At 45.5% G+C, this 15,818-nt stretch overlaps 1 protein-coding gene across 3 annotated transcripts in view; it reads left to right on the top strand.

The window, feature by feature from the left end:
- Window positions 1-936: 936 nt before the first annotated feature.
- The window catches only part of cacna1bb (calcium channel, voltage-dependent, N type, alpha 1B subunit, b), a 162,882-nt gene continuing 148,000 nt past the window's right edge, over window positions 937-15,818 (top strand). For all 3 annotated transcript variants that reach the window (XM_041959684.1, XM_041959685.1, XM_041959683.1), the window contains exons 1-5: window positions 937-1,072; window positions 2,730-3,045; window positions 6,796-7,074; window positions 9,041-9,146; window positions 11,855-11,994. In XM_041959684.1, the coding sequence (XP_041815618.1) occupies window positions 1,012-1,072; window positions 2,730-3,045; window positions 6,796-7,074; window positions 9,041-9,146; window positions 11,855-11,994 (902 nt within the window). In that variant the 5' untranslated portion in view covers window positions 937-1,011. The remainder of the gene's footprint in view (window positions 1,073-2,729; window positions 3,046-6,795; window positions 7,075-9,040; window positions 9,147-11,854; window positions 11,995-15,818) is intronic.

The following is a 15,818-nucleotide window of genomic DNA, read 5'->3' as shown; positions in this document are numbered from 1 at the left end:
CCCAGCAGGGGTCTGTCCGACTTCACCCTGAGCAGAGCTAAAAACACCTGTGTGAGCGTGCAGAGCCCTGAACATGTGCTGCATGTTCATGTTTCACGAGGAGAAAATTCAGTTACAGATGAGCTGCAGATAATGAAACTGTGGGGTTGTATTCACATGACATGGTGATTTCAGCTGAAAGTTAACTGTTGCATGCTAAAAATGAAAACACACTGCAAGTAAAGTTAACCATCAGAGCTTAGCATGCTAGCATGCTAGGTACAGCTGAGATGGAAAGTCATTAGTGTTTCAGGTGTTTGCTCATTAATCACCTGGAGGCCATGAATATCTGTACCAACAGCCCTTTGCAGTTCCTCCAGTTTTAGTTCAATGTTTCTAGACCGAAGTGATGATGATGAGAGGGAAAGGTGAAATATTTTCCTGTGAAGCTGAGGAAGAGAAAGTCTCTAAAAATGGAAATGTTCAAGGAAAGATCGACATTTTCAGCACCTTACCTGAGTAAACTACTATTAAATGGAACTACAACTACAGTCAATCAAGTAAGAAAATAAAAAAAAACACAAATCCAGTCATGTTGTTGTACCAAACATCTTATGGATTTCAAAATGTCCCCTGTAGCACCCACAAGAAAAAAAAACCTCAGCAGGAAGTGAGTGACTGTGCGTCTGCAGGCCTTTTAGGTCTCATAAACCGGCCGATGATTGCTCCCTTCCTGGTTACCAGGGCGGACAGCGAAAACAGAGACGATAATTGAATCAGAGAAATCTCTCCTTGAGCGCTGAAGACGGTTGGTCTGATAACAGAGTTCTTAACTGGCAGGACAGGAAGCAGCCTTTCCGCATTCCAAGGTGGGAGAAACTTTTTTTTTTTTTTTTTTTTTTGCCTTTGGTGCCCCTGCCCTGGTGCCTTCGAGGGGAGCCTCCTGCAGTCAGGCATACATGACCTGTGCAGAGGCTGAACAGTTGCTTCATCTGTTCAGATGGATTATCGCAGTGACCCTGGAGAGCAGCCATGAAGAGAACGGTTCCTCTCAACTCGAGATGGGCAGAGAGACGATCTACTCTGGTTTATGGTACATTTCTTCTGGTTCTTACCACCTTCCTTTAATGTATTAGTAACTGTTAAGGTAGTGAATCCAGGGTAAAGATGCCCTGGTTTAGTGGCAGCTGAGGGGCAGGGCCTCCCCACAAGGGATCAGAAGAAAAGTCTCAGTCTCACATGAATTAATCGGTAATTCAGGTGGAAATCCTTTGGATAATCATTTTCTCAGCGTTGCCTAATATTTGACAGACCTGCAGGATCAACTGTGTTTGGGGGGCTGAGCAGTAAAGAGGAATGTGTTTTCCTGGCTGTACCTGAGAGCAAAGCTTGTTTTCGGAGCAGATGCTGACTTGTCCAGCAGTTTGTTAAGCTGGTGTATAGATGCAGGCACAAAAGAGAGCCCACATTTGTGAACGGAGGGAGAAACACACCTGTTACTATTAAACATGATGAAAGACTTGGGTATCAGCAGGTTGCACGGCTGCATGTGAACAGGATTAATAGAGAAATATTCCTTGTCATTAGCCATGTGAACAGCTTGTTGTTGTTTTTTGGAATGAGGGCAAGAACTGGAATATTTTGTTCATGTTAATCTAGTCAGTATGCACAGCAAAAGGTCCCCGAAACTGATGCAGCTAAATGCAATTCAGCCATCATTAATTTAATTATTTACACCTGTGCTTTTCCTGCTGTGACCACTGAAAACACACTGCACCTGGACAAAGCACACAGAGGTGAGGTTTATGCTTTATTGGAAGCACTTTCAAACATGTTTCACTTTACTTAAACTCAAACTTGAAGACCAACTGATCGTCCCAGCCTGAAGTATGAGTGACAGGGGACGGGAGGACTCAGTGGACAGGCCATTCTCAAACGAGGCTAGGACCTGCCCTGGGAGGACTAATAGATCAACTGACTAATTTCAGCTACGACTTAAAGGTCCAGTGTGTAGGATTTAGGGGGATCTATTGGCAGAAATGGAGCACAATATTCAGAGTCATGTTTTCATTAGTGTAGAATCATTAGTTAGACTCATGCTCATGTTTTTGTTACCCTAGAATGAGCTCTTACATCTTCAGAGGGAGATTGTCCTCTGTGTGTTTCTACAGTTGCCAAGAATGGACAAACAAAGGCTTTCATATTTTTGGCACCCACCATAGGGTCTCCTACACACTTGGAATGGGAAGAGTGAGGGGAGGGATAAATGGTTTACTCTGATCTGCAACCTCACCACTAGATGCCAATAGAACCTGTGTTTATACTGTATATCAGGCATGTCCAACTAATTCCATAAATGGCCTTGTGGCTGCAGGTTTTTGTTCCAATCAAGGAGGAGCACACCAGGCCAACCAATCAACATCACCATTACGGACATTAGTTATCAGCTGAAAACTGAGATCAGCTGATTAATTGATTCCAGCCAGGTGTGCTCCTGGAATCAGTTTGACATGCCTGCTGTATATAATAAATTGCAGCTAACTGGCATTAGTTTTACAGTAGATTCCAAATAGTCAAACACATTGCTTTAACAGCTGATCGTCTGAGGACCAGAGTGCAGCTGAAATGCTAACAGCTAGCTTCACTGGCTAAACGAAGGCTGTGTACTGTGTACTGTACTATGTACTTTATTTTGACATATTTGGCTAAGATATGGGTGTTCCTATGTGCTGCTATCTTTCACCCACCAGCGGTGCGCTCAGCTACTCTAGGCTCCTGGAGGATGCTCACCCTGGGGGCAGAGTACGAGGACACCTGGGCCCCGTCACCGAACAAGACTCGCCGCCCCAGTCAGCGGGTAGAGGAGAAGCCGGGCTTTGCAGAGGGGTCAGACACCGACGCTGGAGACCTGGAGGAGCCGTCGTGGAGATCCGCCGACTCCGACACAGTGCAGAAGTATGATGCAGTTTTGCACCTGGACAGTGTGAGCAGAGCGGGAAGGACAGACGGTGTGCGTCAGATCATCAGGAAACACGAGATCCTGAGCAGCACGCCATGGACCAACAGGTGAGACACACAAACCTTTAACTAAATACTTATTAACAAGTAAAACTCCTGCAATTAACCTCTGTTCCACACAGACACTAAAAATCACTGGTGAGACTAAAGGACTCATCAAGACTCATGGCTACCGAAAAGGAAGTTATAAACTCCTTTCCTTCATGTCTCTTTGCAGTGTTAACAGTTTACCTGTGCTAGGAAACTACGTGGCACTGGTGGACTCAGGGTGGGGTGAGAGCAGGCCCATGAAGCTGCTTCCTGGGGCAGTCGGCCATCTTTGTCCAGTCAGTAATTAAGCCCCTTTACAAAAGAAGCCCATAACCCACTCCAGTTATCTGCACATTTTTCATTGGGGTTTTCTGTTAGAGGGAACATTATAAGTGTCCTCAGAGTTTCTTCAGCACAATTTTAATAACACACACTGTTTTGCATTATTTCTGCAGTACATGATCTTAACCACTAGATGGCTCCTCATCTGTATCCAGAGCATTAGTGTTAATGATCTGGCTGCAGATAAAGCTACATTTGAGCTACATTTGATTTTTAGAGGCTAAATTAATAATGAGCAAAATAACACAGGACTAGATCAATTTCTAATTGGCCTCCGGATATAAGTTAGCAACAAGTCTGGGGTGCAGTGAGTTAATTAGAGTGAACACAGGCCAAACAACAGATGCATTCAAAGAGCAAAGTCTGATGTGTGCTGTAGGTGTGTGCAATAAATGGCATCATGTAGTCTTACCCCAAATTTCACTAACAAAGACCACGTCAACAAGATAGGAATTTAGAATAGTTTAATGCATATGGATGGACGAGAGCTGAGGTGAGGAAGGAGGGATGCTAAAGGATCTGGAGGAAGAAAAGTGGGATGAGGGATGGAGGGATGAGTGAGAGAGGTGAAGGGGTAAGGAAGGGTGAAGGGTGAGGGATTACTGGGATTGTGGACGGACGGATGGAGGAGTGCGATGATGGACAGGTGTCAGCTGGCAGTGGGGGAGCTGAGACTGGATGAGGGAGCCGTCTCTTCAGATGCTTGGGATTTCTGCCCCCAGTGGCTTCTGCATTTAAACGAGAGAGAGAAGGAAGAGAGAAAAGGCACTGGGCGAGGGAATGGATCGTCTTTGTGCGGAAAAAAGTGTTCAAGGGGTGGTCTTTGTTCCTGAACCTGGCTCTAAAACTTCACTGAAACACCTTCAGTCTGAAAAGGCAACACTTTCAAAGCTTATGCTATCTGGCCAAAAGTATGTGGACAAATCCCTTCCGAGTAGGTGTTTGTGTGTCCTCAGAGTTATGAACACCTTGCCTAGTTTGTGTTAACTGAATAAAAAAAAACAGATAAATGTTGTAAAGTTGCCTATAATCAGCCTGTTAATCTAATAAATACAATATTTCGTAAATTTCACCTGAAGACTAGCAGGTGGTGACTCACAACTGGAAGAAGACGCTCAAGTTATGAGCTGCAGGAACACTGGCAAGAAATACTGCTGAGTGAAAACAAGCACTGGCTTCAGATCAGATCTAAGTGACCAAGTAAAAAGTTTTGAGGTTGCACTTGAATTCATTTTATAAATCGAATTTGAGAAGCTTGACCATCATCTCCGGTAAACGGCATGCACAAAACATCCTCAAAGTAATTAACGTCGGCCTAAACAGGCAAATTTATAGTGATCTGTGAATCCCTGTAGCCATCGTAAACATAGCTTGTTTGTTTCCTTGCTATGATAAATAACCGACATGTACAGCAATAAAGCTGCAGCACGTTCTCCTCCCAGGTCGACACGAAGGTTCCTCTGTGGTATGCAGAACTTTCCTCCTCATCCTCTGCTCCCGAACAGCCCCCAACTGGCTCTGTGGCCTCCTGATTAGTTTACTGGCCGCTCCCTTCCTCCTGCATTACAGTCACCATCTCATGCAATGAGGTCCTGTGATAGAGCACTTTTAGTGAGAGAGCTGTAGACTAAATAATACATTTGGTGGTTTACTCAAAGCCGTGAAGTCACTGAAGGATGTTGCGTACATTTCTTTAAACACAGCCAACATTTACAGAGAAACAGAGTGAGTAATCGATGAATACTCTCAGCCGTTTCACTGCGTCTCCAGTGGCCTGTTTGGAGCAGACCGTCTGCTCCAGTACACTTTGCTGACCAATCCTGGAGAGCAGCCAGCAAAGGTTAGGACATCTGCATGATTGTATGAACCATAGTTTCTGTCTCATGTCATAAGAGAGCACTGGCTGCAGCCACTAATAGCCTGTGTGCTGTTTGGGGTCCTAAAATCGAAAAACTGCTTCATGACCTTGATACTTCATGACTTTATAAACGTGATTTTGACCTGATGACATGTTCCACAGGTCCATTATAGAATTACCTTTGTAGTCTCAAAGAGCTGAGTTGTATAAATAGTAAATACACTGAATTTGGCACATGCCAAATAAGGGGTTTTACGACTATGAGCAGTTGGTTTAGAAGACGTCAGTCAGACCTCTTTGGGGTCTAACATCAGTCAATGTCACCATGTGGGATAACTGTGTAGATTTCTTTGTCTGTGAATGACTTTAGGCAAACAAAGTATGTATTTCTTCATTCCTGTCCAACACATAAAACAATTTTTCCTGAAACACTCTATGATCATTTCCAAACTTTGCCTTCAAATGTGCAAGTCCAGTTCTAATGGAACTTCAATAGATTTCTACATGTCGGGTTTTAATGAGGGCACAAGAATGAATCATTCTGCATGTGTTATTATTCTATGTTTGGACATACAGCAGTGGCCCCTGTGGGACCCCAAACAAGGAGGAAGTAAAGCAAATGTCAACAGTGCACAAGGGCTCAAGATAAATGAGCTCTATGCAGTTCACACACCGTCATTTTTATTTTCCACTGACCTCATGATGTATTTCTTCTTTCGAAGGCGAGTGTTTGAGTCTGCCTACAAGGTAGGTGTGCAAACTTTCCCATGTTTCCATGATATTGACCACGGTCACGTGGGCGGTGCGCTGAAGGCGCCCAGCATTTTTTTTGTAAGCTGCTGCCTTCTAATATGAAGCCGAACAAAAAGACTGATTAACGCTCCTGTTCTGACCCTCAGGGCTTTTCTGAACTTCATTAGTTTTACAGTCTCCTCTCAGCAGCCAACGGGCGGTGAGCGCGTCTGCACGCTCCAGCCGCCGATAGGCCCGTTCTGGTCACATGCGCTCTTCCTTATTCCACTGAGGACTTGCTTTATAGCCTTCAGCCCCCATACAGCGAGCGATCAAACAGAAATCACAGGACAACCGCTCGCGTTGGATTGGCTTGTGTTATTCCTGCTTTCAGCTGGGAGGAGAAAACAAAGGGATTTCAGGGGTTTCTGGCGCTCCTTCTTGTTTTGACGCTTCAACTGGTGTTTGGATGCTGACACGATGCTGTCAGGGGTTTGGACAGAGACAGGGTGATCTGCTCTTATCTCAGCCTCATTTTTCTTTCCTCAATCAGAGCCCGGCTGACATGGATGCAACAGCCTCAGCGAAGTGACCAGTTTGACCGCTGAAGCGCGTTATTGCTTTAAACTTTCAGGTGTTGAATTTCCCTAAAGATGAGCGAGTGGACAGGAGCAAGGGAGCACGCTTTGCGATGGGGCCACCTTATTGTTCGTTTTTCTGGCTACACTCTAATGCTAAGCTGTGGTTTGGATGAAGTGTGTTTGTTGTGATGCGTCTCCCCTCCATTTCCACTGACACCACTTTGGATTTTCCCTTTTGGATCTGTGCGTTTCCAGAATGGCTCGCTTCGCAGAAGATCTACCCACCCGCTATGGAGGAGGCGCAGGCGGCGGAGGGAGGGGTGGACCGGGCGCTGGGAGAGGGGGAGCCCGGGGTGGTGGCGCTCCGGGTGGCCAGAGGGTGTACAAGCAGTCGATGGCCCAGAGAGCCCGGACAATGGCCATTTACAACCCGAACCCTGTCAAACAGAACTGCTTCACAGTCAACCGCTCCCTCTTCATCTTCCGAGAGGACAATCTCATCAGGAAGTATGCAAAGCGAATAACAGAGTGGCCATATCCTTCCTGACCAGCAGCAGCGCGCACAGAGCAGGTGCATCTGGAGCCTGCAACCTGTCTGTCCTCGCTTTGCAGCCGCACACAGATGGTTGAAAAGCAGAAACACACCAGTAGCCTGGTAGCCTGTTCGCCAAGCTGTTAAGTTGAGGTGCAGTTGTGGATTCAGCTCAGCAGCTCTCGGTTTAGGGTGCGAATGAACGATCAGCTATGTGTCGCCTGTGGAGCGGCTACCACAGTGTCCGTCTACGTCCCCCTCTGAGCGCAACGCCGGCTGCACCTGTCGCCCCGCTCCTTATCTCTGTCCAACGTGACACAAAGCTGTTTTCTCAAAAGGTGCGGGCAGTGAAAAGACTTCACGCCCGCCCATTCAGTCGCCTTTTCTGTTCCCAGCTCAGCGCAGAGCCTGTGGGCGTCCGCATCGGCTGATAAGTTCTTTTGTCCAAATGTCAACTGTAAAACTGTCTGCCGGCCGCGCGCACAGCGATCCCAGCGTCACTTAATAATGATCAAGCATCGCTATTGATTGACGCAACTAGAAGTCAATAGAAAGCTGCGCTTCCGCTGACTGAGCGCCACTCCCCGTGTTCTTCTCGAGGAACAGCGCAGTTTATTGCAATGTAAAGAGACCGCCGGTTCAGGGCTGCACAACCGCCTCGTCGTCTTAGTTAGGAGCCCTCTCCATGGTGCTGAAAGCGCCCACGCTCACCGCTCCACGCCGCTCTTTCAGCGCTGCAGAAAACATCCCACTCCACGGTCATACTCCAAATCTTAGTATTTTCTCTGTGGAAATAAATGAGAGATTCTGCCAGGGGGACGTTATTCAGCGCGTTTCTGAGGCGTTTCCACTTACTTCAAGATGGGAAAAGTCTCAGCATCCTCAAATCCTGAAGAAAAGTCTTGAGGCCTAATTTGTTCGGAAAGCAAGTTAAATAATCTCAGGTCGTACGCATGTCACGTTTTCGAGAGCAAACAAACAATTAAAAAAACAACAAAAACAAATCGGAGAATCAAGTGTAGATTAGAACAGACAATTCCTCATTATTATTTAAAGGCAGTTTAAGTCTTGAAACATTTGGATTGAAAGCAGGTGAAAGAAAAGTTTCAAGCCTTATTTTATTTGATTCTTTTCACATTTCAATGAGCCAGACCAGATGACGTGAATGTGTTTTGCAGTGGGATTCCTCAGGCTGGCAAACAGGAGAGGACAGCTTCAGCTGCTCCGTGCTCTGTGGATGACAGAGAAGGACATTAGCTGTCGTGAAATAATAATGGTTAGGAATTTATCCGCGCCCTCTGTGAGTAGATACGAGTTGAACTCCTCACTCCACAGCAGCAAAAGGAAAACCCACAGGAAGCTGAAAGTCCCAGCTGGAGCAGTAACAGTAGCCATTATACCCATTTTCTTTTAAGATTCACTGTCAGGAAAACAGTTTTCTGGTTGCATAATCAGCATAGTTGGACGTCTTATGGGTAATAATTCCACATCTTGGCTTTAATGGTCATAAGCTCCTTATTCCCTTGCGATTCAAAGACCCTCAATAGACCCTGACCTGCGGGCAATGACCCAGTGAAAATGGAATGCAGAATGAGCGAACCATTGAAAATGGTTGGAAATGGTCAACCATCTGGAAGCATCATGGGTGCATGTATAGGATGCTTTCTTTCTAGAAAGCCTTCAACCAGAACATGATGGAAGGTTCACGCTTTAGTGGACAGAATGCATCCAAATTTTCGTTTAATGGCATTTTTCATACAGCATAGTGTAGGATAATTTGCTTCCCTGCACAGTTTTAATGTTATCTGCTATTCTTGGGTGCCCATGTTTTATTAGACTTCTTGATTGGTTGCTCATTATGCTCTGAACCCTGATTGAGAACTCGCTTGTTGCATAAGAAAATATAATGTATGACTGTGCTGTGAAATGAATGCAACTCCACTTTCAATTGCTCCTTAACCCTCACACTCCATTTGAGTACATGATCCTGGCTACAATTATCGCCAACTGCATCGTCTTGGCCCTGGAGCAGCATCTACCTGCCAGCGACAAGACGCCCATGTCCGAACGTCTGGTAAGTGCTTCAACACGCCTGTCTTTGAGGTAAAGAGTGTTTCAGCTGATATGGAGAGTGATCAGGCCCCAGCTCCGATATCTTAACCCTTGTCAGTAGAGTCTGGGTCCCAGAGTTTCCAGGGATTGACTTGAGTCAGTTTAATTGCAGCTGCACCTTCACTCACCAGGCTGCAGGACTCCATGTGTGGTCGTCCCGATGTTTCTCACTCTCCAGCCTTTGATCCTTTGCTCTGGATCCTTGTTCCCACAGCTGCTCACATATGCACTCAGTTTAAACCAACATTTGAACTCTGACAGTCACGTTGCACAGTTAACCAGAGACTGCTGCACGGGGAGGTCAAGTGGCAGATCCCGCCCTGTGTAGCAGGGAAAAACACAAAACAAAGCTGAGTAGCACATAGCTTCATGCTTCAGCACTTTGCTCTTCCTGTTCTTGAGGGTGTTGCAGCTCAGGGGAGTTTGTCTTAAAATAGAGCGCCAGAGAGTGTTACAAAGAGCAACAGCTCGACGTGGAAAAAGTCAATGAATTCCTGTCGTATTCAACCACCTGCTCCTGTTTCTGAACCATCTCAGCAGCTGTAAGCAAATTCAGCGCCGAAGACGTGACAACGAGGAAGCATTCGGCACCTGAGAAAGTGATTAGAGTGGTTACACAAAGGGGAAAACAAGCCCCCTCTCCCGGCCTCCTCCACCTCGAGGATGTAATACAACAAGAAGCCTTTTAATTAGAACAAGGGATCAGCTATTATTTATGAAGCTCTGTCAACAGAGTAGGAGGCGTTGAACAAGTGGAGGCGATGAGGGAAGCTGTTCAGTAAAAGTATTTCAGATCCATTGTAAGTCTTTAGCGCTGTGATCCTTGGGGATTTCCCCAGCCGTCTACGGCGGGTGTATTTATAATTCAGGAGTATTTTAGATGTATGTATAATAGATGTTAGCACGCCACTTGTGCAGACGTTAATCCGGGCGGCCCTCCAGCCCTGTCATTACATAAGATGCTCAATTGTTTTGAGTTTTGTCTTTTTACAGCAGACCCAAATGAATACAGGATACGTCACATTGAATCCCTGTCATTGCTTTTGAAATGTTGCAGGCTCCTACGGCTTCTCTTACTGGCCAGGAGCTTATCTGCTTCTCAGCAACGACAACAAACTGTCATTATTTTACCACCACAGCCTTCACGCTCGATACAGTAACTCTCGTGCAACATATCTATTATCGCTGGATGCTCACTGTAGTCAGCCTGCGCTACAGTAAAGGTCACATTTCTAATAGTGCTCGGGCCTGTCGCACTGCTTTTACGTGATTATTTATGTTGGAGGCTGGGCGAAGCTGGGGGTTGGGGACGCTGACTATCAGGTTGTAGTATGCTGGGAGCGAGAGAGATGGAGGGGGAGAGGTTAGTGTAGGCGCGAGATATCCTCGGCTCATGCCCTGCACGTTGCCCCGGGCTCTCGCAGATATTAATGGAGGCAAAGGAAAAAGTGTCATGTCACACACGCCTGATCCAGCTGGCGTAGTTAAAGCGAAGCCCAGGGTTAACCGAGCCACATAGTGCAAATAATCAAAGTGTGACACACTGGGGATTGTTCAACACTTTTAGGGACTGATGCAGAGTGTCCAGATCAATCTTGTCCAGTCATGTGTGTTGGGCGCATGCTCTGAGAACCAAAGTGCCCTTTCAAACAGGAATGTCTTTGTCCTGTTGGGATCATGTTGTACTTTTGATTTGCCCTAACATCACATTCGGTGTCTCACTGATGTTGCACTTGGGCTGCTCAGTGGCTCCCCAGCTCTGTTATCCTATGCTTCATTTTTGTCTTACTGCCACACTAGACCAGCCCAAGTGCCTGTCTGGTTGGTCAAAATGTTGACCCAAGTACCCCTTTGTTCCGCTCCTCTGGTTGGCCCAACTGCCATCATTTTTTGACCCAAGAGGCCCTCAAGTGCCCACTAATTCCATGCTTGTCGCACCAACCAAGTTCCCTTTTGGTTGGTCCACTTTCCAACCTAGTAGGCCCAGATTACCCTGTAGTTCCCAGTAAGCCTTCTGGTTAGTTCCCATGCACTTTTGGTTTTCTCAAAGGGCCCCCACGCGCCCCACTTTTTGCCTTTCCACTTCCATGCCTCTTGTGCAAGAGAGCTACCTTTGTAGTTGCCCCAAATGCCCCACTGGTGAACTCAAGCATACCTGATGCCCCTCTGGTTGGTCCATGTACCCCTCTGCTTTACCCAAGTGGCCATTTCTTTGACCAGGTACCCCACTGGCTGGCCCAGTCAACCTTCTGGTTGACTCAAGCAGCCCTGTGGTTGGCTTGGCAGAGTCCGCACAAGGTGATATTTTGACAGTCCTTTTGTATTTTCTACGGGTAATGGGGCTGCTATCAATTAATGTTAAATAGCTATTTTTCTACATTTGAACGTATTAAATGAGCAGGCTTAAGGCTAAATTGATTTACCTATGCTGTTAAGATCACGCTGTGTGTGTTAATATTTGTTTTCACAGTATTTACTCTCTTTTCATCCAAAGAAGAAGGCTCCACTCCCTGCACTTCTGTTCATGCTGTTGCAAGAAGTGAAAGGAGCCATCTTTCTTTCTCTATTTTACTTCCCCACTCCCTTTCACTGAATGCTTCATTAACCACTCTCTTACCTCTAACAAAAAGATCTTCCCCCGTCACTCTCGTCCCTTCTCTCTTTCTGTAGGACGACACAGAGCCGTACTTTATTGGAATATTCTGTTTCGAGGCTGCCATTAAGATCATCGCCCTGGGCTTTGCGTTTCACAAAGGCTCCTACCTCCGCAACGGCTGGAATGTAATGGACTTCGTGGTCGTCCTCACGGGGTGAGTCCCTTGCCCGCTGGGTGTCAGCTGGGGATGAAAGTCATAAGTGAGAGAGTGGTTTCTTTTGTGTGTATCTGTGAGCGCCTTGAGAAGAGAGAGCGTAGTGGAATCACCTTCTTCCAGCTGCAGCGTGCCTACAAGCATCTATAAGTTATTCAACAAGTAGCACAAGCCTGTAAAAGATGTGGAAAGAGTCACATTTGTTGATTTAGCCTTTCAGTTTCTGTCCTTGATTTTAACGCTGCTGACTATGCTGTTTGGACACCCTATCCACACACACACACCTGTGGTTATGGAATATCCAACAATCACATTTTAGAGTATGTTCAGGTATCCAAATGCTTTTGGCTATACAGTGAAAGACATTTGGTTTATGATAATATTTGGAGATTAAATTCAGAGACCACACTGCATTACCCAGCCCCACTCAAAAGCCTTGCCACCTGAGCGCCATCGCGTTCAGTAAATACAAGGTTCGCATCTGATATATGTGTTTGAGAAATAAGTGCATGTCGGCCTAAGTTATTAGCTAAGTGGAACATAGATTTCTGTGACAGATGCTTTTATAGTTGAAAGTTGTATTTCTCGCTCTTGGAGCAGCTCTTAGTGGGGCTCGGACAAGAGTGGCTGCCTGGCAGGGAAGCTGTCAGACTCTGGGGCTCTGCAGACTTGTAATGGCCTGTGTTTCTTAGTATCACAAAGGAGTCAATGGCAGAGCAATGGTCAGGTCAATAGTTCTGTGTAATTACTGCTGGGAATTCAACTTGGGCATCACCGGAGCTTTGTCTGGAAGGTGGTATGGCGCTCCGTCTCTGCTTTCAGCCGCTGGTGGCAGCTGACGGTTGTCAGCGAGGATAATAATATGTTTATAAGTGTGGTGTTTGCTCTGCTCTTGTTGGGTGAAGGCACTATCCCAGGTGAGCTTTTCAAGAGCTTTCATGTGTTTCATCTGTCGTTCATGCAAACCTCTAGATCCATCCCTTAACGGAAAACCTTCTAGCAGCAGATTTTATGTTTCTCCTTCTCCTGGCTTCAGCGGAAGAGAGCAATCATGTTGTCCCTGTGGCGCTATTTAAAGCTGGTAACCATTATCATTAATACACAAGCTGGCACATTTATTACATTATTGTGGTTGGAGATTACAATTGACAATTGAAGACAATTGGAAAATGGCGATCTGCTTATCTGAGTGGCAAAGTGCCATTTTTACTATAATTTAACCACAACCTCTCCCTGTCCAAATGGGACACATCAGTTTTTTTTTTTTTTTTTTTGCTGTAATATCCCACCAGAAAGACACATTGGGTATACAGAATATTATTAATATAATTTTTTTTTTTACTATATGGGCCACTGCGTAGCATGGCACCTGCACTTGTTTCATCACAAGGTGCATCTTGATGGAACACTTTTGTCCTTAGAAACTGATTTTCCTCTACTCTTGGGACACTTAAATTGCTGACTAGATTCCAACTTATTGCGTATGTTGGTCCCATTGTGTTGGCTGAGGGAGCAGTGATTTTTGAGAGCTCAAAGAGAGGCCACCATCTCACAGAGTACCTAATCGAAGCTTAAAAAGCTCCATCAGGACAGGTCACGTTGATCAGTTCACTACTGACTCCCACTGCTGGATGAAGCATTTGATTCTTACTTAGAAGTCTATTGTATGTCCATCACACCATGCTAGAAATGCACCTGTTTCACCCGAGTTCACTTGATGTACACAAATGGTACTTTTGTTTTGTTAACTCGATGAGCAGAGAGATATTGTCCTGCCTCTATACTGCATGAGGTCCAGACTGGGTGTATGCTGTAAATAATGCCATATCAGAAAGTCAATAAACAAATTAATGAACGAGGATTAATGAACGAATGACACTGAACGAAGAACAGAGCAAAGATTGCAGAGAGGCAGCGACCACGAGTGTTTGGGGTAATTAGAAATGCTGAGACGTCAGAGGGATTCCTCTGTGTACAAACATACGAATTTGAAATTCCACCTCATGCATTTTAAGCCAGCGCTCTGAAAGCTGGTGTTCGTCTGCTGTTTCAAGCCAGCAGCCAGCACATTAACAGCCGAGAGATGCCCTTTCTTTCTCTTTCACGCGGCACACAAGTGGGAAGATTGTGTTTGGAGCTGTGACTGGATTTAATGTTCCCCTGCAATACCTACACAGTGGAAGGAATCATGTGTGTTGGAAGATGAAAGGAGGCGTTCTTTAAATGTAAGGCTGAGATCACACGGAGGCCCGCTGCTCGGAGCAAAACACTTGAATTCCACTATCTTCATGTAGAAAGGCAGCAGCTGCTGTCTGAGCCATGTGGTACACCTTGTTCATCCAAACAGCAGTGGTGCTAAACCAGTCTGCTTTGCATTCTGGTTGCTTTACACAGCATGAAGAGGAGACTTAGTCCTGTTTAACAAACTTCTGATTCATATCAGGTTATTTAAATATGCCATTGTCAGATTATCTAAGCGGATAATGATTTTAAAGGCAATATTTTATTGTTTACAAGGTTTAATCTTTTTTTTTCAGTTTTTCATCTCTTCAAAGACTAAAGCTAGACAAATAGCTCCTCAGTTTTGGCTACCCGCTGCTGACACAGCTGGATACAAATTAACCATTATGTTGTGTATGTGTGTCTCCATTTGGTTGCCAAGCAACCACAGTGGATAATGCGCCTCAGCGTCATCGGGGGTTTCTGTGTGTGTGACGCTGTGTGTGCTTTGTGCTCGACATGGTCCTGCGGGATCGGGGGGGGGGTGTCTCCGGACCGAGCCAGCATCAATTCACAATCATTTAGATCACCTCTGGACGCGGTGCGGCTCACTGGATCGCAGCACAAGCAAAACCTCATCCTCTGAGAAATAACCCTGATGGTAAATGATAAAAAGAGGGAGCAGACATTTAATCACGTGCTCAGATGTTTAGCCTGAGGTTGAGAGGATTAGACAGACTTTACTGCACACCTGTGTGTTAAAATCCGTCTCTGCTTTGTCCTGTTCAGTCCACAGAGAGAACGAGCAGCCTGCAGGCAGGAATTAACGATCATAATTAAACTTAAGCGTGGTACAAATGATGGAATGATTACTTATTTTGAGTATCAAGAGAAAAAGACATCAGTTAGTGACAAACCCACAGTCAAACCTAGGAGACCGCTACAGTTGGATGTTATTGATTGATGCATGAATGATTGATAAAAAAATATTTTCAAAGTGCTGGATAATCAATCAAAAGTGACCAGTGAGGGGTTTTATTGATTGTGCGGAAATCTAATTTAGAAGATGTAATTGCGGCTCTGCGACGAGGGAAAAAATAAACAATCCTGCTTTGTTTGCATTTAAAACATATTCAGTTCTGCTCTATTAATCATCTTATATTACATAAATCAATCATGTGTCTTACTCTTTTTCCTGTTTGCTCAGAATCAGGGCTAGTTCTACCTTTTGTAGGATTCCAGTGCTTAGTTCTTAGGATAATTATATCGATACAGCCGTCCAATCCTAATGAAAGGGTCTAAATGATAGTGTAGCTGGAGGCAGCAGCAGACCTTTAATCTGTCCTGATAAGGCATTAGGAGCCTTTAATAAGAGAATAAATCTGCCTGGGTTGCCAAAGGCCTAATCAATAGGACACTGAGCCGTCCAGCCCAGGAACGCTGAGCCCCGATGGGGAGCGAGACATGACCAATCGCATGCTGAGGACGACAGCGTCCCTGACATGAAGAGAAAGGGTGAGAATCCTGCTCTACTTAGAAAGCCATTTTCTTCTCTTACATTTGCCAGTGTGAAGCGTCGTGCTCACAGAAACTGGGAAATCACG

This window comes from Chelmon rostratus, chromosome 19, assembly GCF_017976325.1.
Source record: "Chelmon rostratus isolate fCheRos1 chromosome 19, fCheRos1.pri, whole genome shotgun sequence".
In the NCBI taxonomy this organism is placed as follows: domain Eukaryota; kingdom Metazoa; phylum Chordata; class Actinopteri; order Chaetodontiformes; family Chaetodontidae; genus Chelmon; species Chelmon rostratus.
Note: the sequence above shows the minus strand (reverse complement) of the source record. Positions and strands in the feature narration are given on the sequence as shown.